Source organism: Gallus gallus, chromosome 5 (assembly GCF_016699485.2).
Source record: "Gallus gallus isolate bGalGal1 chromosome 5, bGalGal1.mat.broiler.GRCg7b, whole genome shotgun sequence".
NCBI lineage: Eukaryota > Metazoa > Chordata > Aves > Galliformes > Phasianidae > Gallus > Gallus gallus.
This window is the reverse complement of record NC_052536.1, coordinates 4,890,692-4,918,332: the sequence shown is the minus strand read 5'-3', so window position 1 is coordinate 4,918,332 and position 27,641 is coordinate 4,890,692. Positions and strand designations below refer to the sequence as shown.

General features: G+C 43.9%; 1 protein-coding gene across 9 annotated transcripts in view; it reads left to right on the top strand.

Moving 5' to 3' along the window:
• MPPED2 (metallophosphoesterase domain containing 2) overlaps positions 1 to 27,641 on the top strand; it is a 181,726-nt gene that overhangs the window by 63,192 nt on the left and 90,893 nt on the right. For 5 of the 9 annotated variants that reach the window (XM_046941551.1, XM_040700757.2, XM_040700756.2 and 2 more), the window contains 4 exons: positions 14,383 to 14,536; positions 15,653 to 15,734; positions 18,267 to 18,394; positions 26,645 to 26,886. In XM_046941551.1, the coding sequence (XP_046797507.1) occupies positions 26,759 to 26,886 (128 nt within the window). In that variant the 5' untranslated portion in view covers positions 14,383 to 14,536; positions 15,653 to 15,734; positions 18,267 to 18,394; positions 26,645 to 26,758. Of the gene's footprint in view, positions 1 to 14,382; positions 14,537 to 15,652; positions 15,735 to 18,266; positions 18,395 to 21,615; positions 21,675 to 22,243; positions 22,284 to 23,107; positions 23,261 to 26,644; positions 26,887 to 27,641 lie in introns of those variants that run through there. The other 4 variants (XM_046941552.1, XM_046941550.1, XM_015286160.4 and 1 more) reach the window with 4 other exon arrangements.

Sequence of the window (27,641 nt, the reverse complement as noted above, 5' to 3'; positions counted from 1 at the left end):
ATGCCTGCTAGATGCCCCCTAATGTAGAGGACGTGTGAATTGGAGCATAATGGCTGAAGTGCTCTTGGACTTCCCTAGTCAATGAATGGTGGGACATCCCTTTTGGGAAACACAGCGAGGTGATTCTGTAACTCCTGAGTCATGCTGGGACTTGGTGTGATGTGAAAACCAGCCCCAGAACTAAAAAGCAGTTGCCAGTTCCTTTTTGCAGTTTTCTTCTAGTGAGCTTTCTGTTTCTGTGCTATCACTGGGTGATAGTAAGCTGGTGAATAATTAATTCACTTTGTTGTTTGCATTAATAATTGGTGGCTGCATTCCTGTTCTGAAGTATATGTGATTTAACAGTGAAAGAAATTCTATTTATACATGATCTGAAAAAAAAAAAAAAAAGGAGTTAATATATCTGACACAAGCAACAACTGATTTTTAAATTGCATTTAGTAAATTTAGAGTGTATGTGATGATGGTAGAATATTAACACAGCTTCAAGAAAAGAATACACAGAAACAAGGTGATGAAGAATAATCTGCCTTTCTTAAAACAAAGATAGAATGATAATAACAATGAGGATTGGATCTGCAATGGGATTTGTGAGTGAGGTCGGGTAGGAGTTAGATACTGCCTTCAACAACCCATGCAGCTGGATTGTTTACCAACATATCTTTGTAAGAAATCTTTAAAATAAGGAATCTATCTACCAGAAAGTCTTTTCATGTTTCTTTCTATGAAATTGTCATGAAGCTTTGACTCTAGATAAGGGAATTATAATGAAATAAAGGAAACATTGTTTAGTTGTCAAAACGAATTTGAAGTGTGACATGTGTGGGAAGAAAGAAACTACAGAAAATTGGATATTGGCTCCTTGAAATTTACGTATGTAATGTGATGACTGTGGATGTCTAAAAGAATCTCACTCTTCATCGTTGGTAGAATCAGCTATTCTATTGACCTTTCTGATTTTGTGTTTTAAAGAATATTACTGTTAAGGAAACAAATGCCACAAGAAAGCTGAATAAGTATTTATTTGTAATCAACTTAAAATTCAGTGTTTCTGCTTTTCTCCAGCTTTATCATCATGCTTGCTGAAAGCTCCCTGTAAGTGAAGTGGTAGATTTAAATGAATGTAGTAGAATATCCCTGAAACAAAACACTTCTTGCATCAGAAACAGAGTTTTGGGTTTACTAAGATGATTAAGATTCAATTTTATACAAATATGAACTATTCATTTGCCATGCACTGGAATCAAAAATCAACTACTGTGGTGTAAGAATGATTAATGCTATTTCTTCCAGTCACTACTCAATTGCCTTCAGAAGGTTAAAGTACACAGTGGTCAGGTATGAAGGCATAAAAAATATATATTCTCCTTCTCTCTCTCTCTTCCCACGTAGGTAGATCTATGTATGAGGAGAGTCAGATGATGAATGAGCATGTTTTAAAATACAGATACAAATCTAAGGCATTGTGCTGATCTTCTAATAGCCAAGCATTTGCATAATCACGATCATATCAACTTCAAAAGAAACGTATAAAATCCCAAAGTCAGCTTTGACAGCTATAGCAAACGGAGCTATCTTAGTCATTTGTTTTGGACGTGCCTTTATTACTAGAGTATGCAGTAATGATAGCACAAATGAGCCTCAGTAAGAAAACTTGTTCTCCAGATAATATTGTACAATTTGGTATAAGCCATCAGTCATTTTCTAAGTTTCTTTCCAATTCTCTAAAGCTTCTATAAAATGGCCTGGAAAAATGCATATGTTTTTATGTTGATACAACTGGGAATGTAAAATGAGGTGGATGAGGGTCTGTCTGTGTTATCACTGCACCCTGACAGAGGATACTGTAAAGCAGAAGACATTATCTGATGCTTGCTCTTTTGGCATTTAATGCTAAAAAATAATGTTTGTAATCTAGGGATGGCAGTGCTTTCCTTCACAGACACCAGTCTGAGTAAAACCTCGCTTTTCACAGGAGGAAGTACCAACTGATCCATATCTGGGGGCAGGGGTCTGAATAGTTAATGGTGGGCAGTGTGTCACTGGTTGGAAACAGCTGGGAGCTGCCAGTGACCGACATGGTCGTTCTCTGACGGATGGTCAGTGGGAACAGAGTTCATGCTTCATGCAGCTCTCGGTTGGCAAATGCCCTGAATTTCAGAACCTGCTATGGTGGTTGTCACCAACTGCAATGCCCCTTTCTGTAATTGCACATTAAAGTTCAAAAGTGAACTAATTATAGAGGCTTTCCTTCATCTGGCTCTGTGCCTGACCTGGGAAACTGAGGCTGTCAGGCCCACTCCAAGTGTGTGTTTATGTGAAATGAATATTGAAACGGTGGTTCACACAGGCGGATCAGCAAATCAGAGCTCAGTGAAACGAGAATTGTACTAAAACTGTAATGTTTAATGAATGCTTGGTATTTGGAGACTGGAAATGAACCCAGGACAGTGCACGTTACCAGAAAAGGAAGCCCATGCCCAGCTCAGGGAACCTGCAGCTGCAGTGAGTGTGAGGCTGCGCTTCCCTGCCTGTGCCCTGCCACTCCAGTGTGCCACATTACAATAAAATACAGAGAATATCGAGTAAATAATATTCTGGGCTTTGTGAATTTAATTGTAAACAACCCTTTGCTTGTATCAGCTCATATCAGTGAGATGCCTACTGTAAGGATGCCTTTTTTTAACATGTAAGGCACTTGTGATGCTCTTGTTGGCATCATTATACAGCATTAGGAGGAGTCATATATTTATTTCCTTCTGGCATCCATAGGATTTCGCAGCCCTGTCGTTTTTTGTTTTCTTTGTTTTGTTTTGTTTTGTCTCTGGTTAAACATCAATCATTTGATATGCTCCTATTGTCTAACACTGTTGTGTCCTGCTGAAAGGCGTCTGAAGCAGGACCTGTTCTGGAACAGTATTTCTGTGATGCAGTCAGTCTGCCTATAAAGTGTAAGTAAATCTTATCTATTAAATTAATGAGAATGTGAGGAGCAAGAAATATTTTTGATCAGCGGTAACCAAACTCTGAGACCGGGGAGGAAAAAAGATGTGCAAAAAGCTTCGACATACAGACGGGCATTGTTTGCAAAACGCCTGCTGCTTCCTTTATGTCTAACTGATCCGTGCCAGAAGCCCTCTTGAATTTCTACAAGAATAGAGCTTCAGATCATCTGCATTCAGTGCCAGAGTCATGGCCCTGGAACCGATAATTGCCTCTGACAGGATTTAATTACCTTCTCCCGGACCTCTCTCGTCTGACGGGAGACCACCCCCTGCCTCCGCGCCGCTCGCACAGCGCTAACGCGCCGCGCCGCAGCCAATGGGCGCCCGGCCCCGCGCGGTGACCTTGCCGAGCCGCAGCCCATTGGCGGCCCCGGCCCCTCTGCGCCAGGCGGAGCGCGGTGCCGCCCGGTCCCCGCGGCCCGGTTCGGGTGGGCGCCCTGCGGGGGGCGGTGCTGCTCGGCCCGGGGCCCGCGGTCGCCTGCTGACTGGCGGCCTGCCACGGGCGTCCTCCGGGATCTGCGGTGCTTCGCAGGTCGGGGAGACCTCGGAGACCTACGTGGCCGACCCTCTACCTTGGCTGGCTCCGCTGGCTGATCTGGCGGCAGAGCGGGCTCCGTAGCTGGGGAGATACTGGAAGGCAAAGGCGGAGGCATGACTGTATTTTGATTCCAAACTTCTCCGAGGGGCGTACAGTGAAGCGTGCGGGCCGCTGGTACAGCCCGAGGCACCTCGTGGCCTCTGAGCTGCAGCTCAGCAGCTCCTCCATCTTCTGGAGCAGACAACCTAGAGGCCAAATGCACGCTGAACTGAAGCGCAGGTTCCCCCGGAAACAGGGAGGGAAAAGCACTCAGTTAACCTCTTTAAAGTAGAAGTAGAATGGACAAAAAACCACTCCATTTTTTATTGTCTCAAACAGCTGCATAACGAAGCTCGTGTGCTGGGGGGCGAGCGGGCTCAGGGGCAAGGAGCGTTTGGTTTTGCCGGTGCCAGCCAAGACGCACGTGGGGTGGAGCACCGCCTGGAGGGGGAAGGGTGGCTTCAGGAGCAACCTGCTGCTGAGTGTCGAATTGCAGTCCGGTTTTTTTTCACCTACCTTAAACGTTAAAGGTTCTGTTCTAATGGGCAAAAAGGATTGAACGGCGGTTGAGGAGGTAACTTGGAAATTATTCTCACTGATTTCTGTGGAAGTAAAACTAGACCCCTCGTTTATGTATTAAAAAACAGAAGTAAAGTAAGACCTGGTGGTAGCCCGTGAAAGAGGCAATTGAGGAGCCAGACTGACAGGTGTTATATTTTGATTTTTTTTTTTCTGAAGAATTTAGTAGAAAGCAAGTGAAACACCACCTTTAAAAAAGACAGATATAATTCTTTGTAAATTTCTTAGAAACTTGTATTGCATGTCTAATACAGCATTGCTTTTATAATTACCACTGCCTAAGCATGAGATAAATCACTGCTACAGTTCCCTTTAGTATTTGAGCTATGGATCCTCAGGCTTTAGATTTGTCTTTCCAGGCTTTGGTGGTGGTGGTGGTATACTAAAGATGAACTTCATCTATTCCATGTGACGCAGGTTGTTTAACAGGAAAATGTTTTTATTAGAAGAGCTGGGTTAAGGGCCCATCTGGAACCAATTGAATTCTCTAATGGCCCAACCCTCTATTTCTAGACAGGAAGAGAAGAGAAGGCAGGGAGGAAATTCAGGCTAACAGTGTAGATCTGCAATGTGAATTTAAGAACATTCCCTGCCGCACCCTACAGCTTCTTGCCCCTGCACTCGCTGTCATTTGCCACATCTTCAGCTTTGTACGTACAGACACTTCTCTGTCTTTCTGTAAATTAGTCCGTTTGAATACCTGCTCTTAAAAGTCATTGTCAAGGAAGTGTTAGGGGAGCACTCAAATAAAACAAATGTGGGAAAAACAAATTGTGCTACGGGAGGGAAAAAGAGCGTGGGTCTATGACAGAAGCTGTTCTCACTTGAGCCAGTTGTCACTAAAAGCCCATATGCCGTGGAACTAGGACTCAGTAGTAGACTTTGCTCAACAACCCTCCTTAGATTACTGAACTATCCCTGTATGCCTCCCAGGACTGCATGCGAGGGCTCTGTCAATGACTGAAGTACTATAAAAATGCAAGGCTACATATTGCAGCCTGATTCAAAGTCCAGTGAAGATCCCAGATGTCTTTCCTTTGTTGCAAATTGCTTTGGACAGAACCTGTGCATAGTATTTCCACATCAGATGGTAGGAATTCCACCCATCATGTGGTACAAATCAGGCTGAGCTCATTAAAAAGTAAAAAGAAAAAAAGAGAGTCGAAATAACTCTCTGCAGTTGCAGATACATCTTTAAAGGACTTTTTCACATTAGGAATACATTGAGGCAGCGCTCATTCAATATGTTGTATTTAGAACCCACAAACTTAGCAAGCTCACCATTTTGTAAACCTGTCTCATATTCAGACACAGCCTTAAGCGATTTCTTTCTCAAATGCAGTCTGCCCACAAGAAAGCAAGTAATGTCTACTTGTCCAGGACAAAAAGTGTTACACTGTATATGCTAATATATATTGTGTGACTGCACTTTTCTGATTCTGTTGCTTGTTTAGTTTCAAAGCCCAGTGTAAGAGTCAGTAGTGATGTATCGCTGTATTTGCTGATGCGTTTTTAGCAGTGTAAAATAAGGTCTCTGCCCCAACCACCTTAAATATTGTTAGTAAGCTGTGTAGAAAAATATCTCCATGAAGAAAGTACGTTCCCTTTTAGAAGGTGACAATTGAAAGCATTTTTTTTGCAACTCATGCTCATATCAGGCTAGCAAAATGTAGGAAAATTTTACATTGTTAATCAAAACAAACAGCTGTGAACACTGAAGCTGTGAATTTTGTGTAGCTTCTGTTCCACAGCACCATATCCATGGCAGAAACATTGTAGAGTATGGATGGAGGAAATTAACGTAAGAAGTGTTGATTATAAAATACTGGTGCATGGCTTTGTGTCTGTGTTTGGGGAGACAATAACTGCGCAGTTTACTTGTAACCCCATCTGCTTAAGTGCACCGCACAGTTGTGTGAAAAACCTTATAAAAAAAAAGATAAAATCCTGAGTGCAGAGAGCCTAAAAATACGTTTATATTGAGAAAATGTCTTCAATTGGTTATTCAGCTGGCAAAATGGAAATTTCAAGTTGCACAGACAGCTAATTGTGGCCTGCCTGTGGAATGACAGGTCTATAATTTTTAGTTTTGTGCACATTCAAAGCCAGTCACCTTGACACTTAACAGTCCATTATCTGCCGGCCACCGACCATATGATGATATTCAAAGAGTGACAGGTCTTTTCCATTAAAGAATGATAAAATGCACTATGCTTTATTTGGATAAAGCTGTCTCCACAGACAGAACAAGCCAGGTGCTTATCTGATCCTTGCACGCAACAATGACATTGGGACACCTTTTACTCTACAGGGCTAACCCTTTTTTGTTGTCATTGTTCACTGGGATTAAAATGAGGGAAATTGGTATCCCTAGCATTGTTTTCTAGAAGAGCAGGTAAGCTGGTATTCATATCTCTGGTTTATTTCTGCATTAAGTAAGATAGATTGCAGGAAAAATTGGAACTCAGATCATACAACTGTGAGATTCATAACCTAGGAAGAAATGATTTGTTGCTGTTGTTGTTTTTTTTTTGTTGTTGATTTTGGTGTTGTTTTTCCATAAAATGGACAGTTGTGTTTCCAGCATGAATACAAAGCAAGTTCTGGAAACAGGTCCCACAGTATTTGTGATCAAAGAATAGAAATCAGAATCCCACCTCAAAGGAGGCTGAGAGCTAGCATTTGAATCAGACTCAACCAAGGGGGTGGATACAGGGATTCTGTGAGTTCTGCTCTACCTTCCTGGGGTGTGGTGAATGTGGCCAGGGCTCTCACAAGGCAGCAGCAAGAATGCATGATAGCGGATGTCTCTCTTTGTGGGAAGAGCCTGGCTCAAAGAGGAGGTGGCTTTTACTGTTGAGGAGCTGGTCTTTTAGGTTAGTGTATTCCCTGGCTGAGTGTATCTTCAAGGTACCGGGGTATCCACAGGGGAACATGAAGAAGCGGTATTGTGCATTGGAAGACTGAGCCATGATGGACAGTGTGTCTCCTCATCAGGCCATGCTGTGAAGGGAAGGGCAGGCCTTCTAGCACTGCAGGCATTGTGAGTACAGGAGCCCAACTAGGGATTGGCCCAGCCAGAGCCATAAACTTTGCTTTGGCATCAGTGCCCATTTCTGTGCTGAATGGTTCCCAGGGAATTGTGTTTACTTATCTTTTTTCTAAATGTGAGGTTTTAGTAATGACTTCTGAATGTGCATTTAGAAAAACTATTTTTAAAATGTTTTTTGAAGTTTTATCAGGAGTCAGTGTTGTTTTTCCCAGCAACATTGGTGCAGACTCGCTGATTTGTTGTGTGCAGAAGTAAGTGGATACCAGCAACCATTCAGAGCAGTGAAAAAGTTTATCAAGCTTCATTTTAGAACGATCCTAAAATGATAAGAATCCTGTGAATTGCAAATTTGCAAATGAATTTCTTGAGTTACTAGGATTAGCGATAGTAACCTTTGCCTCTGCAAAACATGATTTGCAAATTTTTAAGATGATGCACTGCTGCCATTTCTGTATTAAGTGTTACTCCTCTGGTCCTCATTCACTTGGTAATGAGTGAATATAAATCCACACTTTTTTGTGATTTTTTTTTTCCATAAGAAATGCTGTGCATTTGCAAATATACATTCTCCTATATATGTATATATATGTATATACTGTGTGTGTACAGTATATTGCACGTATTTATAGCTCTGGAGAAAAGGCTAATGAGGAGAGCATACCCTGAAGTGAACAGTCACAAGATTTCATTTGTTCCCTGCATGCTGCAGTAATACTAATAATACTACACCTTTTACTCTACAGAATGGCTTGTACTTGGGGAATTGTTTCATCCAATTTTCTTGCAAATAATGAACAAGTTCCCTCAGGTTTATTGGCACTATCTTGTGCACACTTTTTTGGTGTAAATTATTTATTCTACTAATTTAACAGCAAACAGTCCTGGATAGTGAGCTTAGCGAGGCAATTTCATACATATTGGTTGTGGGTTAATTATTTAGGGATTGAGATATCTCTGGTAATGCCAAATAAGTACAGACCTAATCAGAGAAAGCAATTGAATGTGTCTAGGTTTTCCAAATCTCAGATCGTGCAACCATTATATGATGGTCATTAAGTTTGGCATGTTATTGCAAAAGAACACGAATGTGTTTTTGAGGTAGTCTATAAGTTAACCCTTAAAGTTCCCATCATTTCCCAGGCAATCAATTCTGATCACTTGCAGCCAGCTATGCAAAATGTGCAGATCCACGTATGCTGTTATGCTGGAAATGGAGACGATTAAGGATGTTATTGGATATACATCTCGAGGGATAGCTTAATGATTTGGGGGCTGTTGAAATATGGATGCAGAAAAATGAACAGATAAATCAAATTTGGGAACTAAAATTAAAATCCTCCGTTTTTTGATATGTGTTTGTGCAGTCGCAGAGAGGAGATAGTTTAACTGTTAGAATGTTCCCAACTGTATAAAAATAAAAATAGAGAGACTTAGATGCTAATACTTTGAAAAACACCACTGTCCACACTTTCATTAAAGTGTGTTTTTCTAAATTCAGTGAGGAAAAATTATTCTTAATCGATCTGAGGGTTTTTTTTAGCTGACATAAAAAGAGTTGGGCAGCTCATTTGAGAGAATTGTAACCTCTGAGCAGAACATGGGAAGACAATGAATGAAAAGCAGTGTGAGGAGAAGCCTTAAGGAACGCCTGGTGTTTAGAAAATGTTGATGTTGAGGCATTTCCATTTTGTCATCTTTATTTCTATAATATGTGCTATATGTGCTCTCTGCTATATTGTGCTTGACTTCTTAAATGTCATTCAAACCAGGCCTCTGGAAGGGTTGAAAAGTGATGCCCATGTTTTTTCCTTACATCTTTTCCATAGCACTGGGGTGGAGTGAAGGGCTGTTCTGGTTTTGAAGATCACTAAGGGAGTAATCTGCTCTGCAGAGCGTTTGTTTTCAAAGGATTTGGAAACCATCTTTCTCTTGAGTGTGGATTCATTTTAATGTTAAATATAAAGCAAGCTCCTAAACTTGACTGCTCGTTAGAGCAGGTAATGGGGAAGATTTTGTTCATCATTTTTTTCCTAAGGCAGTTAATTCTACGGCTTTAGGTCCACCTTCATGGAAGTGCTTGCTGTCTTCTGGATGAGCCCTACCTGGCTGATTAAGGATCTGCTTTGTTGAAGGAGGGAAGTCGTTTACTGCAAATCTTTAGGATTCACGGGCTTTCTAGTGTAGAGGGTAGAGGACATAATGGTGAGGTCATGATCATTTGCATTGTAGAAGAGATTCACTGAAGCATTCTGCACTAGTTGGATTTTCTTTAGCACGAAAGCCTTCATGCCAGATGTAGTGCACTGGTAAGAGAGACAAATAACCAAAGCCAGATCATTAACAAACACAGAAGGATGGAGTTACTTAGCAGAAGATTGAAGGAAACCTCATTTGTTGCCACATAAGGGCATTCCGCTAGTAAAGATTTCAAGAGTGCAGCTAAATATGTTTCCTATTTCCTATTTGCTTGATCTGAGATGCATCCTAACAATATTTTTCCCTATTTCACTAAGTTAAAATAAATACTGTCCTCTGATGAGGATGAAAAGTACAGATGTATCACATGTCTTCTGATGAGGAAGACACACTGGTCTGATGGGTTCTCCAGTTGCAATGGGATTTTTGCATTTGTAAGGAGAGAGCTAATAAAACTCATGATGAGTGGAAGGAGGTAAGAGATCCTTCTTTGGACTGTATTTTAATGGTAGTGTTACTTCAGGGAAGCAAGGTGGGGACCAGGAGCTAAAATCTAATGCTAGTCTCTGCCTACCTTCTAAAAAGAAGTGCAGAAGATGGAGGTTAAAATCTGCCCTAGGTTCTAATGAAGCTATGGGCTGGAATAAACAGCTTAGGGATCATTCAGCAACTTATGTTTTATTGAAATATGGAAACTAAAAATTAAAAACATGAAAGGAAGACTGTAATAGTTATAAGAGCATACAAGGAATCTTGGCAAAAGTTTAAATAAAACTTACACAGCTGTGTTATGAAAAATATTTAATTCCATTTTAAATGCCATCAGTCATTGTTTCAAAAGGCAAAAAACCACCACAAAGTTTGGTGGATAGGTCTTTAAACCCATCCCAGTTTGAGGAAAAAAAATGAAGCATTTTTTTCACTAACCTAGATGGGAACAGTCTAGCTAGTCCTGTGTTTATCCTGCGTTTAAATGTATCCCTGTTTCACACACCTTAGAGTTCCATGAAGGGGCACCTGAAAGAGCTGTACATGAGCAAGCCATGTACTGGAAACAATCTCGCTTCTAACAGTAAGGAACTCAACAAACCCTAATTTATCCTGTTTTAAGAAAACACAGGTTTATGAATTCTCCATTTTTCTTTTCTGCCTGTACATGTTAAATCATCAGTGTAGGATGCAGTGAAGTAAATAGATGATAAAAGCATTTTTGTTGGATGCGATGCCATGTCTGGAGGAATATTCGGTAACAAAATGCTGTATCCCACCCTGTCAGCTTCCTTGTTTCTGCTTTGCTGACCTGAGCTGAGATGCTTGCTGTAATGCGACATGAGATCCAGCACTGTATTGCTAGCAGCACACTTCTTCATCTGCTCACAGATGGAGTTCCTCCTTCTCTTCATGGCACTGAGTAGAGTTTTTGGAGAGAGGATGCTATAGACTGGCACAACGAGAAGGAGTTTTAATCTTTTTCCTAGCAAAATTTATTGAAAATCTTCAGAAACTTAGCATGGCTTGTCTGCTAGGCTTTATGCAGTAGCTGCTTTTTATTTCTGCGGAGCTGCAGTTCTTTAATGCGGTGCAAACCAGACTGTGCCAAAGGTGTGACACTTCTGTTGTGTTGTAAGCTGTTTCCCAGTTTACTTCTTGAACGGCATGATACAGCTCAGCCTATCTGCCTGAAAAGGAGAGCGCAGTACTGCTTTGGACACAACCAAAATGATCGGGGAAGCTTGAAATAAGAAAGCCTGACAGATTCAGGGTTTTCTGGGTGGAATATGGCCTTTAAAGCTCTCTCAAGAGGGTTACATTTTCTCTTTCAATGACATGTCTTTCAATAAGTCCTCTCATTTTCACATTGTTCTTCCATATGAAATGTTAAAAGGAGAAGCCACCTGCCTGATTCATGAGTAGGTCAGCATTTGATGACCGCATTAAGATTGGCCTTTCCTAAGTTGTCCTCCTCGCTGTAATACTTTCTGCCCCTTTCAAATTTCCTATGTTCTAATACTCCATTAAGGAGAAAAAATTGAGTCTTCGGATATGTATTTCCAAATTGTCACCCACACTGAGGTATTTAGGTTTTGTTTTGGGCTGTTTCTTCCCAGAAGTTTGCCAGTTGATGTTACGGATACAGTGCCACATGGGAAAGATGATTTCCCATGCTAATGTGAAACTCTGTCTTTTTCTATTATCCTGAAAAAAATTCTAACATTTTTGGCATGGGAAAATATCTTAAAGAATATATTCAGACTATTTAAGTGTATTTGGTAATCTAATTCCCAAGTCTAACATCCAGTTCATTTTCAGTGTGGCCTAACACTTCTAGTGTGACATTACTGAAAACATTCTGATTAAAGCCAGCTCTCTTATGCATACTTTACCTCTGTGACCTATGAGTAGCTTGAAACCATTTGAACTCCATCTAAATTGGATCCCCCTAGTTCTAAGTGTTACTGTGTGTCAGTTCTGTGTCAGTTGGATGGAAATCTTGCTGCAGAGGATGAAAGTTCACAGCTCTGTATTAATCTACTGGGCACACTACATCTAATGCCTTCAGTTTTCTTGAAATGCTGCTTCTGATGACCTCTGACAGGTAACATGCAATATAGGATTTTCTAATATTCATTTTTAGTGTGAGTATTTTAAAAGTATCTTCTGCACAAAATAGATGCTAGGAGAGGCAAAATTAAGAATGGTGACAAGTAGGTTATCAGAAACAGAATTCTGTTAGTAAAACATGTCTGGGCCCATTACTTCATAATTGTCTTGTTCTCAAAACAGAACATGCAGCTCCTGGCTTCAGTAAAGGAGGCTGTGCATGGCTGTCATTCCCCTGATGTCTGTGGGTTCAAATTTGTGTGTGAAGTGGAGTTTAACAAATATCATATATATATTCCTGAAGCTTCATGGCTTCTGGAGCGGACAGCATAAATCATTGTAAGGTAGTAGAATTTATCTTTAACTCACGGATAGGAACTACTAATTCAGCACCAGCTCTGATTTAAAAGAGAATCTGTATAGATTTATCCAGCCTGAGTGACACTGTTGTTGACGTCCCCTGTTACAGTGCAACACCTTTGCTCTCTCGCTGTTACAGAGTCTTAAATTGCAAGTACATTACATTTGGGTTTGCTTTTGAAGTGACCTTTTTTGTACAGAAAATTCCAAGCTAAAACGAAGTCTAATAGGTTCCAGTCTGTAAGTTTGCAACTTGATCTCATTTCCATTGAAACTAATGTTAAAACCTATGTCTTTTTCAGTAGGAGCAGGATTTAAATATTGAGCAAGCATCTGAAAGGAAGCTAATCTTGCATTCCTTGCAAAGCCCAAACTGTCTCTGAAAACAGTGAGGTTTGGTAGGCGGAAAGAAGTCTGAGGTTAACTGCTGGTTTGTGATGGGAAGATTATGACACAGGGAAGGATGCTTTTCAGGCGCTAGGCACAAAGCAAATACAGCTTTCTCAAAGCCCCATCCCTGCAAGCATTCAAGGCCAGGCTGGATGGGGTCCTGGGCAGCCTGATCTGGTGAGTGGCAGCCAGCCCATGGCAGGGGGGTCAGAACTACAAGGGCTTTAAGGCCCCTTCCAATCCAAATTTTTCTGTGTTTCTATACACGGGGTATTTTAAGACACTAGCTATCAGATCACTTCTTAGAATGGTTTGAGTGTGTTTTTCTGTTGCTTCCACTTTAAAATCCAGACTTAGAAGATTCTGAGAAACACTTTTTCCTGTGAATCACATGCAGAAATAGATTTTTGACGGCAACCCGTGAGTAGCTCTAGAACCTTAGGGTTCTCTTCTGCCACTGGCTCCTGGTGCCTGCTGGCTGAGTAGAAGGAAGAGGCCTGAGATTCTGCAGCAGCACTGCCACGCGGTTCTCTGGAGGTGCATACATGGCACGTGCACACATTCTAATATGAATATAAGATAATAGTATAAGCACTCTTGCAACTGTGTAACAACAACAAAATGTAAGAATAAAATAGCAGCAGTTTGCAGTCTGGCAGTCTTGTGGCTTGTGGTCTTTAAGCACTGATCTTTGCTTTGTTAATTTGGCAGTATTGAATGCAGGTAACCAGCGTTCTGACCCGACAAACATGGGGAAAAGAGCACATAGATGAAAATCCATCAGATGAACAAATGTTTTGAAATAACATGAGTGTGTGCAGTTATTCAGATTTGGAACTGAAAGCATTAAAGGACGGACCGATAATGATAATCTCTTTCTTTACTCTTCTTTCACTAACATTCTTAATTATAATAGAGAACTCGCAACCAGAAGAATAATTTAGTCATTGAAGAACTTGTATATATGGTAAATTTTCATGTCAGGCCTTCAAGTGTTCTGTAGGATAAATTAAATTTGAAAGAATAATAAGCATTGTTGAAACAAAAACAGCAAGGTGTGAGGTGGTACAGTTTAATAAACTTTGCTGCATGTGAAATAGCTGACTAAAAATCGTGTATACTTAAAGAAGTTATGTCAATAACAAATGTCTCATCTTAGATATAAGGGTCTGACCTCAAAGCAGGGCAAAATATCTTCCAATTACATCAGTTTAGTGAGAGGTAAAGCCAAGGACTTCTGTAGAATGAAGATGATTCTATAGCTTCCGCTCTCTGATCCAATAACATAAAGTATAGCCTCAGTCTGAAGCTTGAGCAGAAGCTCAAGTATATACTTGTTGATGTTTATTCTAGAATTTTACTGTCTTAAGGTTAACAGCTTGTTCTGAATGGTCGTTGTCTGACTGTTACTTTATCTTGCCTCTTGGCAGAGACATCAGCTAGTCTCAGGAAGTCATCTGTCCAGATTTGACTTAAAAAGCTACAGAGCTTCGTAGGGTTGGCCCATACTGTGTCAGCCACAGGCCTTGTGGAAAGCTGGGGTCTGAATCCTTTTTCCTTTGTCTTTTGCTTTGCTATTTTTATATTTTAATTTTGTTTCTCTTTTCACTACTCTTTTCCAGAGGTGACACATCTCAATGGATGGGCCATTGTGACAGTGAGGGTGCTGCAGATTGACACTGTGACTCTGCTTCTCTAAGCCACTGTCAAATGCTATGGTGTGTGCAGATCTGAGAGCACAAGAAGAATCAGTGGGAATCTTGGATGGACAAAGAGGTACCCTGGTTACATTCTAAGTGAGATATATAAGCTGGTTTTCTAGACTGTTTTTCTTTTAGAAGGCATCTTTTAAATCACAGTTGTGAATTTGCAGTTATGACATCACAAAAGATAGAATTGTGTCTGACAAGTCTGAGGGAAAAAAAAATAAACTCTGACAGAAGTCTCCTTAAGTGCATACATTGGGTTAACAGTAATTGACAGTGAAAGTGACTTTTTAACATACAGATTTTGAGACCACCTCATGGGAAAGGATGATACCAAAACTCATGGAAATCATGCCTAGATTACTTTATAAACTTAAGTGTATTACCAGAAAATCCTCTAAAGATGCCATTTACACTTTTTCTACTAAGCCTCCTATCTGTATATCCCGTAATAGAAGGAAGCCTTCTTGATGTTTATTAACACAACTTTCTAATTAGGCTTACTGATAATTAATCTGGATATATCCATGTGCATGCAGAAGGATCTCATTATCATTCTTTTAAAGTATGATATAGGTCCTTCAAGAGATGCTTGCTTATGGCTCTTTTCCATTTCATGTTTTCTGCTGTGTGCGTGCCATGATGAGATTGTGGGTGTAGCTCCATTTTGAAATCAGAACACACTTTAAAGAAATTAGCACTTGGTATCCACAGCTGCATTAATATTGATGTTTGCCTTTGGCACATAAAGATGTTGTTATGGCTGTAAAAAATATTTTGACACAAAAATTTTCATTTACAGTAGCACACTTCCTATTGTTTCTGTGTCTCCTTTGTTTGTTTGTTTGTTTTAAAATTGGTATTACTTCCTGATTCTTGTCCAGCTCTACAAGCACTCTGTAGAGTGGCAAGAGGAATAATATAGAGCTTGTGGTCTATCATCTGCATTCCCTTTGCATTAGGTGTAATGCTGGCATGAAAATTAGAGCCCTTGCTCCAATTTTTCCAGCTGTCTCTGTCTCTCTGTGATCTTTTCGTACAAATTTTCTGGCATGTCTTTGAATATGCAAGCTTATATCACTTTCTTAAGCATACGTGTGTTCTTGTCTCAAGACATGGGTACAACTGAATGAAATTTTTATTGTTGGTTAGTTGTTTTTTTTTCTTCTTTTTTTTTCCTTTTCAGTAATTCAAGTGTACTTACCCATCTTATCAAGTCAAGAAAACATTTGCTTTCTTCCCTTGTCTTCTTTCTCCCAGATTTCAATGTAAGTTTGTCTGATTTGTTTTCATTCAAAATCATATGAACAAAGCAATACCAGGATCTTTTCACTGCCATCTTCAGGTCTTTATTTGTAGAGTACTTTTACAGCTTCAGGAATTGTTAAATTTTGGGCAGTAAATGCCATCTTACTTCTGAGGTTACCTTTGTTTTATTTTCCTTAGCAATATTATTGCTTTAAAATTGTAGGATGTTTTCTACTTTGGTCTTTTTCTGTTGCCCCAAGAGATTACTAGGATTTGCACTGGCCACGGTGCTGTTCTGATTCTGCACATGGTTATGGGTAGGCAGGCGAGAATGCCAGGGCCAAACACAGTATTCTATTGGAAGAGCTTGTGCCAACATTTGGGCTTGAACAATTTGGAGGAGACATGATGTCACCGTCTCCATGAAGTGAATTTAAACAGGAATGTGTTATTGTATTTTGGGTATGCGTTTCAAAAATAACAATGAAAATAACGTCTTGTATGTTTCCTTAATTTCTGCACTTCCTTGCATTTCTGCAAGGACTGGCTTCACAGTCCTTGCCCTGCATTTCTCATGTCCTAGAAGTATTTCTGTTTCATTATTTTTCCAGCAGAGTTTGATGACACTGATTTAGCAGTTTCTCACAGTTCACTGCTTCAGTTTTCATCAAATTATACTTCTAGTTATACTAGACACCTTCATCATCAATTTCCATATGCCTCAAAGACATGCAGGGACCAGTTTGCCAACACTGAATTCAAATGCCAGACAATAACTGGAATAGTGGATTTTTTTTCTTAGGATATCTGAGACAAAGGGTGTAGAATTCCTCAGCTCTTAGCATGTGGTTTCAGCCTGTATGCATTCAAGATCTAGACAATAACTGCTATGAAATATTGATTTTTACAATGTCAAATTAAGGGATAAAGATGAATGCTAACCAGAGATTTTACCCTAAGATCTGACCCTTTTCTTCCCAGAGGAACACTAGGGAATAACGCGTGTGAAATCTAACTTCTCTCTTTCACCACAGAATGGAGACTTCATAAATGTCTTGCACTGTGTTTTCTGTGCAACAGAATTTGATAATTATGGTAGTTTACATCTAATGAAGATTTTGGCTGTGGGCTTTCAGGTGTACTTTTAGATCAGCGGCGTTGCTGGGGGCATTCAAAGTGACAAGACTCTTGGAAATGACTGTGAAAATCTTTTCCTTCCTTCAGGGAGTCTTGTTCTTAACTTCATGCTCAAATTGAAAAGATGTCCATGTTGGAATGCTTGACCTCTTTAAGGGCTTTTCATTATGTTCATCCTACAGTTCCCTGCAATTTTCTATAAAGGGAACATCACCTGGCCCAAAGGTAATTTGGAGCCCACAAACTGAAACTAGATGTAGATGTACCAGAGACCATGGTTCTTACATCTGTCAAAAGTTAATTATGCAAGGCATGAAGTGAAGCTCTGGTGCCTATTTGTTTAGATGTAAAGACATTAACTCTGAGTAACTGTTAACAAAAGTCAGCAGCAGCAGGTGAATTTGCAATTAAATTTATAGCCCCCCCACAATAAACAAACAAACAAAACTTTCTGATGCCACTGACTTCTCAGAACTCATGGGTATGCAGTTTGTTTTACATCCATGAACAGAAAAGTCTTGTGGACCGTATGCCATAGGATGAAGTAATGCAGAAGGAAGGCAGTTGCTGCCTAAGTCAGAGGTCAAGCAGAGGAGAGGTTCGTGATACTTCTTACTGTAGTACTGAATGCCTCTTTCCTGCCAGAATGTGAAGTTTTGAAATTACTTAGTACAATGAGCTTTGTGTAGCTGTACTGCAGCTGAAGTAAACTGAAGGCTTTGGCTGGATGCATTGTAGATTAACTAGCTGGTAAAAAGATCACTTCAGAAAAAGGCATCTACCTTCTCCTAAATGGGCAAATTGATATGTAACAAATAGGATGTTTGCACACGTCATATTACTTTCATAGTTTCTTATTCAGTGCCACAACTTGTTGACCAGGTGAACCCCAAACACCTTTCCTTGTGGCATGTCCTGAACCTTCAGAATCTGGAAGCAAACCTAAATGTTCCTGCAGTAATATCATTGCAATAACTGCCATGCATCAAACAATATTTGCATCTCTATGTATGGATAAAACTGAAGTCCCTGCCTGCTCTGTTATGAAGGAATAAATCATCCAGACTTCGTTCTCGATTTTGGAAGAAATCAGTCCTGTCCCCTAAGCCCCCATTTATTGGGAATGATTTCTTCTCTAGGTACCTTGACTAGCAGTTACACTGAGAGTTTTTAGAAGGGAAAATGATTCACCTACTGCTTTTTTGCATCAGTTTTTGTCTCAGCAGAGAAAGTTCCAATCAAATATTTAATTTAATTTAATAGGGGAAAAGCAGCAGACAATCATTATCCTGTGACAACGTTATCGTCCATCAAATAGAAAAGGAACGCCCAGAGGACAACTAGTGATACTTCCTTCAGTAGTCTTGCTTGATGCTCTACCAGCATTATAATGATGCGTTCCTCTCTGTCTGCAGATTCTGACAGAAGGCTTCAGTTTTACTTCCTGAAGAGAACCGTTCTGCTTCCCAAAAAGCTGGTGTACTTGTGTGGAGAGGCCATGGATTCTTCCTGAAGATAGTGTGTTTGCTGGCGTGTTTGACAGGTTAGTGTGTGGGCACCTACTTGTGAGAGGAAAAAGTCAGATAAAAATTTGTAACAGTGGAGACTGCAAAAATTAAAAGCCAAGAGGTAATATATATAAGTTCATTTTTTAAGGTTTAATTAGCTGCTAGTTTCCGTCTCTGATTTTTAGAAGGGAAAGACAGTCTAAGAGCTGAAAGAACAGCTTGTATCTTCAAAACTGGTTTTGTTTGTTTGTTTTTATATCTAATACTATGTTTTTCTGTTGTATGTGTGTTGTTGTCCACCAAACGCTTAGTGACTTTCAGGCTACAAATGAAGGAAGAGAGCAATGGAGAACTTTTCAGCTATCCAACTACATTCTGTAAATTTGGGATGTGGTATTTGCTCAGTGGAGCATAAAGCCTCAACTAACAGAGTATTCTTGGTTGTCTCTTCTTCCATAGTTACTGAAGAATTTTTAGTTAATGAGTGGAACAAGCCTGTTAAGGTATAGTTCTTGGCAGAATTGCAGTGGTGTATATTGAAATATGGCGAATCCAGTGACTTAGTTTAGGTTGCTAACAGCAGTTGAGTACTGGATCCAACTCTACATTCTTAATATCTTAACAAATCAAAGTATGTGTAGTCTAGCACTGCAGATGCTGCACACCAGCACATCCCAATCTCTGAAAGCTGAAATTGAGTTCTCTGTGCTATGCAAATGAGAACCCTCATTAGTATGGTCTTAAATGGGCTAAAAATCCAGGAAATACTGGTATTAAAACAAAAACAAACAGATGAGAAAGCTTCAAAACAATGGAACAAACTATGAAAAACTCATAAAAACCTCCCTGATACTGTGTCCAAACTAAAAGATAGTGTGAAACAGTGGCCTACCTTTTCCTGAAACTGTAACATCCTCTGTGCCAGCCTTGGTCCTGTGCTGCTGACTGCAGCATGGGGCTGGGGAGTCAGAACTGCTTTAAAACTCTTTTGGCCTTTTCAGTAGGAGGCCTTTTTATAAACAGATTCTTTTCTTCTTCTGTGGTTTGTGTCCTTACACAATGGAAGAAAAAAAAAGTGATAGAGGAGTGGAAGAGCTGTGGAAACACCCTTGAGATAGCGTTGTTGATCATTCATTACTGGGAGGTATGGCCTTGTAGTCAAGTCTTGCCTCCTTGGGACAGATGATAGAATATTCCTGAGATACCTTACTTTATGAGTAGCTTTACAAGTCATGGAGCACGATAAGGCACCACAAGATGTAGTACATCCTAACCAGGTAGGATCTGTGTCAGGACAATACTTCAGTCGCGGATCAGTGTCATGATGTGCAGTTGCAAAATTTGTCTGTTTTATTTTCCTTCCTTCTTTATCCCTTCCTTTTAAAAGATGACTCAGAAGTTTGTATTATAGAGGGAACAAGTTCTGAGGAATATGCTGTAAATGATACCTTTCTTGTATTGCTTCACAAACAGGGAAGAGCTGGGGAAGCGTTTTTGCAAACATGGCATGATAGGTTTTGGAAAATCTCACGAGACTGTAGTATTTTCTAATTTTTAACATCCATCAGGTACATCTGTGCATTTGATGATACCTGCCATGGATTTGTACAAGTGAAAGAACAAAATCCAGGGCAAACTCTGACCATGACGGAGGCTTCGTGTATCATATACACCCTTAAGATTACAAGTAGGAAGTATTAACGTAAGCAAAAGCTACTTATCCACTATTTTGAACTTCATCCAACTAGAAAAATCAGTCCTGTGACACTCGCAGTAGGCAGCTTGCTTACTTTTTGATTTTTCATACATATCTCTGAAATCTTGTCAAGCGTGTATTAGTAGGTGTGCATCCCAGCCAAAATAAGGACGTTTTCTTTGTCTGTACTCATATACTTGCATTTTGAGCTGCTCTTTTTAATTGGAAAGTAAAGGTGGCGAAATAGAACACTAGAACTCCTTTCCTCTGAAAACCTCTCAATCAATTTAAGAAAGCTATTTCTCCCTCTGATAGCAACTCTATGGCCAGTGTATTTCTAGAAGTAGGTACTTTGGAAAGCGCTCTGTTCTCAGAGAGCCAGAAGACAAGGAGTTTGCTAAGAGTTCTGTTACAAGTTATCTGAGAGCTCTTCTAGCTTTCTCTCACCTTCCTTCCTGTCGTTTCTGCCGTGCTAGAAGCTTGTTGGTTGTTACAGTGCCGAGGGGTCTAGATGTGCTATGAGGGAAAAGCCTTGGTTTTGTGACTGCAGAGAAGGGATTCAGCAGGTTCTGGGTCAAACCCATGCATGATCCTCTGGTATTTTTATATTTACCTGGCACTGGTACCAGTGAAGCTCTCCTACCCTCTCCATGTCCTCGGTTGCTCATCCCACTCCCGGCTCTGTCCCAGCACAAGCGTTAGTGCAGTTGTGAGGTGAATCAGAAGGGGAGGCTGTGCCCTGGCGCTGGCTGCGTGTCCCCGGAGGGGCTCACTGCTCGCACAGGGCTGGGTGGGCGGGCAAAGTGCTGCGTTGCCGATTTTTCCTCGGTGTCAGTCAGCTAAAAATATGTGGCAAGCTATGGCCTCAGCCTCCATTGCAGGCAAAGCTTCCTTGGAGATGCTGCTTTGATTTGCGGATCATTCTGTCTGAAACAGAATCGTTCCTTTGGTCTATGGTGCTTACTTCTGTTGCAAGGAAAAACAGCGGTAATAAAAGATCAGAAAGGTCTAATGTAAAATTAGGAAAAAATATGCAGTTTGATTCTTTTCTCAGGTTGATTTTTCTTCTTGTCCTTCCAAACAGGACAACCCATCCTGGTGCATTTCTGTCTGGCAATGCCTGGACCTTTCTCATTGTTTTGGACAACAAAGAAAATCCCCTCTAGCTGCCATGCAGAGCCCAAGGTTGGCCTGAGCTGAAATTATTTCCTGGCAGTGCATAGGACACGGCATGCTCCTAGCAGGCTCTCATTTTTCTGCCCACTTCCTAGGATTTTTTTTTCTTCTTTGCACTATGGATATATGGCTGGAAGTCCTCTTCTCATTTGTTGTCTTGAAGCAAAGGAACAAACACATCTGCCTTTGCTTCCTTACTTTGTCACCATTGTGGCTGCTGACACAAATGCTGTGGCTCTTTTTAAGAAAAAAAAAAAAAAAGAAAGAAAGCCAAAAAGCCACCAGAACCTCTCTGATTCCGCCTCTTTCACCTCTGTGTAGAAAAGCCCCACGTTCAGCCTAAAATGACAAGCCCACGCTGCCGTTTCTGTTTTTCTCCTGGCTGCCGAGGTTAGCTCATCTCCGGCACAGCACACCACTGCAGTGCTGTCGAGCCAGGAAAGGTGCGCAGCCTGTGGAAACCTTTTGGGGGGATTCTTTCTCTTTTCATTTTTCATTTGTGTGTCTGTGTGTGTGAATTGGCGGTGCTGATGTTTTCTGTCTCCCCGGGTGGAGGAAAAGAGCCGCAGCGCCGGGAGATGCCGGGGCTGCGGGCAGAGCCGCGGGCAGGGGCCGCCCTGCGGGTCTCGGCCCCGGCCTCCCCGGCCTGACCCCGGCACGGAGCTGCCGCTCCCGGAGGCCTCCCCTCCCGGCTCGGCGGAGGAGGCTTTGCCGCACTTGGGAAATGCAGCAGCGAATCCTCCCTCCCTCCGTGCCCGGGGGGGCGAAGTGCGAGGCAGCGGGAGGAGCTGTGCGTGCGGGGGTGTGTGTGTGTGTGTGTGTGTGTGCGTGTGCGAGCAGCGCTCCGTGGCCGCCGCGTTTCCTGGTGCCTGCTCCCTGACCCCAGTGGCAGCTCCGCTCACTGCACCGCGCCCAGGCCGCCGCCGCCGCCGGGCACCGCCGCGGGGTCGGGCGCAGGCTCTGCCCCGGCCGCGCCCCCGCCGCCCCATGGCGCGGCCCCGCCGCCCGCGCTGACGGCGTCCCCGGGCCGCAGCGGGCGCCGCCGAGGGGAGGTGAGCGGGGGCCGGGCCGCGGGCGGGGGGCTTCGGCGGGCGGCGGCGGAGCACAAAGCGACGGTCGGCGGGGCCGTGCCACGGGCGGGCGCGGGGGGAGCGGGCGGCAGCTCGGCGGCGCGGGGCCGGGCTCCCTCACAACAATACGGCACCGCCACCCCCCCCCCTCTCCCGCCGTGACCGCGCCGGGCCGGGTCGGGGCGGTGCAGTGCGGTGCAGAGCCGCCCGCGGCCCCGGCGCGGTTTGCGGCGGCGCCGAGCGAGCGCGCCCTGCCCTGCCCTGCCCTCCTCCCCCGGCCGTGCCCCCGCCGCGCCGGGGGCAGCGCGGGGCGGGCGGGTAGGCCGGGGAGCGTCGTGCCGCGGCCGGGGGGCGGGGGGCGCGGGGCGCCCCACAAAAGTAGCGATGGCGAGCGGCCGGCAGCCCCCGGGGCGGCGGAGTTCCCCGCTCGGGTAGAGAGCGGCCGCCTCCCGCGGCGCGCCGCGGATCCCCGACCCCGGAGGCCCGAGACGCTCGGGAACGGACCTCCCGGGGGGCGCGGGGGCAGCCGGCTCCTCCCGCAGCCCGCGCCTCTCAGCCCGGCTCGCAGCCGCGCGGCGCAGGGGGCGCGCTGCAAAGTTGGCGCGCGGCGGCCCCTCCGCCGGCAGCCGGCGCCCGGGCGGGGGCAGGGCCGGGCGAGCGGGGCCGGGCCGGGGGCGCGGGGCGTGGCCTGCGGCACGCGCCGGGCCGCCGCCGGCCGGAGCCATTGGCCGCCCGCGGCCGTCAATCAGCGGGGGGGCGAGCCCTGCGCCCCGCGGGGCCGCGGCCGGGGCGGCCCGGGAGCCGGCGGCGGGCGGAGGTGGGCGGCCGGGGTCCGGCCGCGGGCTGCCGACGGCTTCGGCCCTCCCGTGTTCGGCGGCGCGGGACGCGGCTCGAAGGGAGCCCGGAGTCGTTCCGCGGAGCGCGGCGCGGCGGGTGCCGAGCCGTCGCCGGAGCGAGCGGTAACGAGCGGCGGGAGCCGGGGCGAGGGAGGCGCGGGGCCGCGAGCGCGGGTCCGGGACCGCGGTCGGTAACCCCTGCACGGCCACGCACCTCCGCGCCCCGCTCTGCAGCGCGGTGCCGGCCAACGGGACGGGTTCTGCAATTTAAGTCGGGGAGCGTCAGTGTTTTATTTGAGGGAAGCGCGGTTTTTTTGTGCATCGGCGTGCGTGCACGTACGTAGAGTTTCTCCGCGTAGTTCTCCGTTAAACGCAGCGCTGTGTTTTCAGTGACTTATCCGTGCTAGTTTTCTGATACTTAAGTGCTGCGTTCATTTTGAAACGAGCCGCGTGTCGGTGTGTGCCAGACCTCCTCTGCGAAAAGGCTCCCGGCGGTTTGCAGCGCGGCGGTGCCCGGCTCTGCACAATGCGCCTCCGTGGCGGTGCGCACAGCCGGCCGGGCAGCGCTGCTCCCGGGATGAGCCGTGCGGGCAGCGGCGCGGGGCTGCTGGGCTGCTGGGCTGCACCTGCGGCAGCGCGCCTCTCTTAGAGGTTGCCGTAAGCGGCGGGCGAAACTGAGTTACTGCGCTGATAAGGGAGATAATGCAACTTTTATTATTTTGACCTCATCTCCTGTCTGTAATCTTCGGAGAGTGAGTGCGTTCAGAGAAAAAACGGGAGAGATTCAAAATAGCCTTTAAAAAAAAAAAAAAAAAAAAAAAGAAAGAAAAAAAAAAAAGAAAACGAGCAGCTTAGGCTCCAGATAGATGTGATTTTAAAGTTTCGGAGTGTTCAACTCCTCCTTGGTATTTTTTAGCGAGGTCCCCGTTAAAGAAGCTCCCGGCTGGGCACTGGCAGTAGGTGAGAGGTACTTCTCCAGCCCGGCGTTGGCTGCTGGGTTTGGTTTCCCAAGGATGCTCCTCGGCTTTGTGTTAATTGAAGCACGGGGGTTCATTCTCAAGATTAAAGGCTAGTGGTACAGTGGGAAGCAATTGTAGCTCCTATACTTAAAATCATTCTGAAAGTCAACTTTAAAGTATTTAATGCAGCTATTCGAGTGTCCCTCAATCATTTGTTTTGTATCAGCTTGTTGTAATTTTTCTGTAACGTAGATTGTTATGAACTTTATAGAAATGCTGATTGTCTTTATGTATAATTCCCTCTATGAACAAATTGGATTTTTTTTTTCTGTGAGCAAACTACAGTATGAAATGTAATGCTCTGACCTTTCGTATGCCAGATTGCCGCAAACGCTGTGAATTAGCTTTTCTAAACGTCCGAGCATATTTGTTGTTGGTTTGGCGTGTTTTGTATGGTAGCTTTTAATTGCAAAAAAAAAATAACATTAGACATGTAATTTTCCCTCGACTTAATTTATGCAAACGCTGAAGTTCTTGCTGCGAAAAGCAAAACTTCGTCTTTTTCCTCGGGGCCTGGATGGCGAGCCTGCTTGTTAATGGCACTCATTTCTCCAACAGGAAGATGTTTTCATTTGTATTTACTTTTCAGTGCAGGGCAATTATGCAGTTCTGTGTTGCGTGCACTTCGTAGTTTGTATCTCAAAAGAATTACAGTTCTTGGAACAGGACTGCAATTTGAAGCAGGTGTTTTTTGTTTTTTTTTTTTAACTGTTATGCAAAATAACACTGAAATATAATTGTAAGGGAAATTAAGGAAACAGCTGCAAACTCGGGATGGTAACCATTACATTATGACTCGTAAGCAGTTGTTGCATTATCTTCAAACAGCAAAGATTTGGTTCAATAATGCTCACCTTGCTGATTTTCACCCCTAAAACTCTTCTGCTTATCCTTAGGAGAGGGGGTTAATGCAAAGAGCAGAGCATAACCTCAGCTACTGGGGAGTACTGTCTCACTGATGACTCTGTTTAAATGGGAACTTTATGGCTTGGTTTCATTTGGCCTTTTTTTTTCCTTTTTTTTTTTTTTTTTTCCCCCTCTCTAAGCAATGAAGGAGATGAGGAATAGAACCCAATTACTGGAATGGAGGTTGCCGAATGTCTTAACCCAGCTAACATATGGAAGCCTACATAGGCCTGAGGTTGTAAAATAATAAAATAAATGGCCTATAGCAGGCCATCTGCCATTTGCAGGGCATTTTTGTCGTACTTCATGCCAAACTGGAAATTAGTCTTTGTATTAAAAATATATTTTGAATACAAATCAAAGATTCCAAACGTTACACATGGCAAACACATTTTGGCCTGGAAGCTAAGAGAAGTCAGGAATATCACAGTGGAAAAACGCTGCTCAGGTTTGATGCTTGGGTGTCCAAACTCTCCTCTTTCTTATCTCTTTTTAGTTTTGTAAATTGCACACCAGTGTGTGTGTGTGTGTAGAAACTAAAGAGTAGATCAGCTGCTACAGGGTGTCAGCATTTCATTGAGGCACTGCAGCTCTGGTAGCGTGCCCCAGCTGAGGCTCTCCAACAGTGCTTTCGAAGAGCTGCTCATCTTGAAAGTATTCTTTAGATATCTGCTGAGTAGTTTTCCCCAAGTCCTTCTGAAGGCAGGCAGGCACACAGATGGGGCATCTTGAGCTTATTGGTTCAGGAAACTGAGGCTCTGATTTTGGGGCGATGGGGAACTCAGCAGAGATAGGATTTGGGAAATTTCTGGCTTTCTCCTTATTCTTGTGTCACAGAATGCTTCCAGCCTTAGTGCAAAAACGTATCTAAGAGCACTTTGAAGATGTGAAAGATAAGGACACACATAGTGAGGAAAAACATTTCTTTCATCTTGGGCAGAAATATTTATGCATGAAATTGCACCTAAATCTATCTGATAAATCATTACTGCCTGATGGTGAATCCAAACCAGTTTCAGTGCTACCAGACTGTAATGTGGATATTTTGTTGGGGTCGTCTCGATATGAGCCTTCTCCCAGGCAGATACGTACATCGTTTCAGAGGTATGTGTGTGCCTTTTTGCTTTGTAATTGTAGAACTTTCTGCCTTGTGTCTGCTTCCCTACAGTCCCTCAGCTATCACTCATTTCTTGAAGCCACAGTTGGGCCTTGAAACAATGCGTGCCTGTGGAAAGCCTCTTGTCCTTTAGGAATCTAGTCTACTTGTTGCTTTTCATGGTTGCAATTAGGTGTCACTCAAAATAAAGAATTTTAAGGATGGAGTGCTTTACTGGGGCTTTCTACGCAGTTTGTTCTCCAGAAAATAAAACCTGCTCTTAAGCGTTCATCCTTCCAACATATGTCATGATGATGGTGTTAATGTGGTGAGCACAGCTGTGAGTAGCAATGCGTAGGGCGTTGGGCAAGAGGTACATCAACAGCAGGGAAGGAGATCTCTGGCTGGAAATCGGGAGAGGAGGTAGCGATGTGTCCATGTGTGCTTCCATCTCCCCAGAGCTGAGCGTGTGCTGTTTCCTCACAGCTCGGGGCTGCTGGCGAGGAGCTGCTCGGCCTGGGGAGCTGCCAGGAACACGATGCCCTGCCCTGCTCTCTGCCTTGGGAAGCTGTGAATTGCCCATGTCCATAAGGAGGAAGGATGGCTCATGGAATTCCTTCACAAGGCAAAGTTACCATAACGGTGGATGAGTACAGCTCCAACCCGACGCAGGCCTTCACGCACTACAACATTAACCAGAGCAGGTTCCAGCCTCCACACGTGCATATGTAAGTATTACCGATGGTGTGCGTGCGTGTGTGTGTGTGTGTGTGTGCCCAACTGAAAGCTGCTGCTGAAGGAGTGGGTTGCAAACTGGAGGCATTGGTTAGTCACGTTAGCTGGTAGGCAGAGAGGCTGTCGAATTTGCCCTGCCATCTGCGGTGAGCCCGCTGCCTCGCGCGGTGCTGCCCAGGGAGGAAGCTCGGTCCCGGGCACGGTGATGCGGCACCTTTCTGCAGACCCGGCTCTGTGCTGCTCGCCCTACTACCTGCCCGAGGCACCCATGCCTTTAAAATCGAAGCTCCTTTCCCCTGGCCCTCCCGCTCCCTGCGAAATAGGCCTAATTGGGACTAATTGTGTCTCCCCCCCTCTCTCGGTCACTGTATCCTTTGTCCTCGCGGTTGTGGGGAACGTGTGCCGCATGCCGGCTCCGCGCAACGTGAGCACAAAGGAGCGGGAGGCTGCTGAGCGACTGCCCCCGACGAGTCCGAATACTGCTTGGAATAGCGGGCACGGCCTGAGCTGCAACCAGCCGAAGCTCCGCGCCCTGCCTCGGCACCGCGGCTGCGTTCTCAACCGAGTGTTGCCTTAACTCTCAATTTCCTTCCCATTGTTCAGGCAGGTTTGATCTTTATCGGTTAGTTCTGTTAAGGTTCCTTTTCTTTCAACGCTAATAGACTGAAAAGCATTTGAAACTAAAACAAAGAGGACATCTCTTGACCTGCTCTTTGCCATTGTGAGTCAGGATTTGGAGTGATGTCAT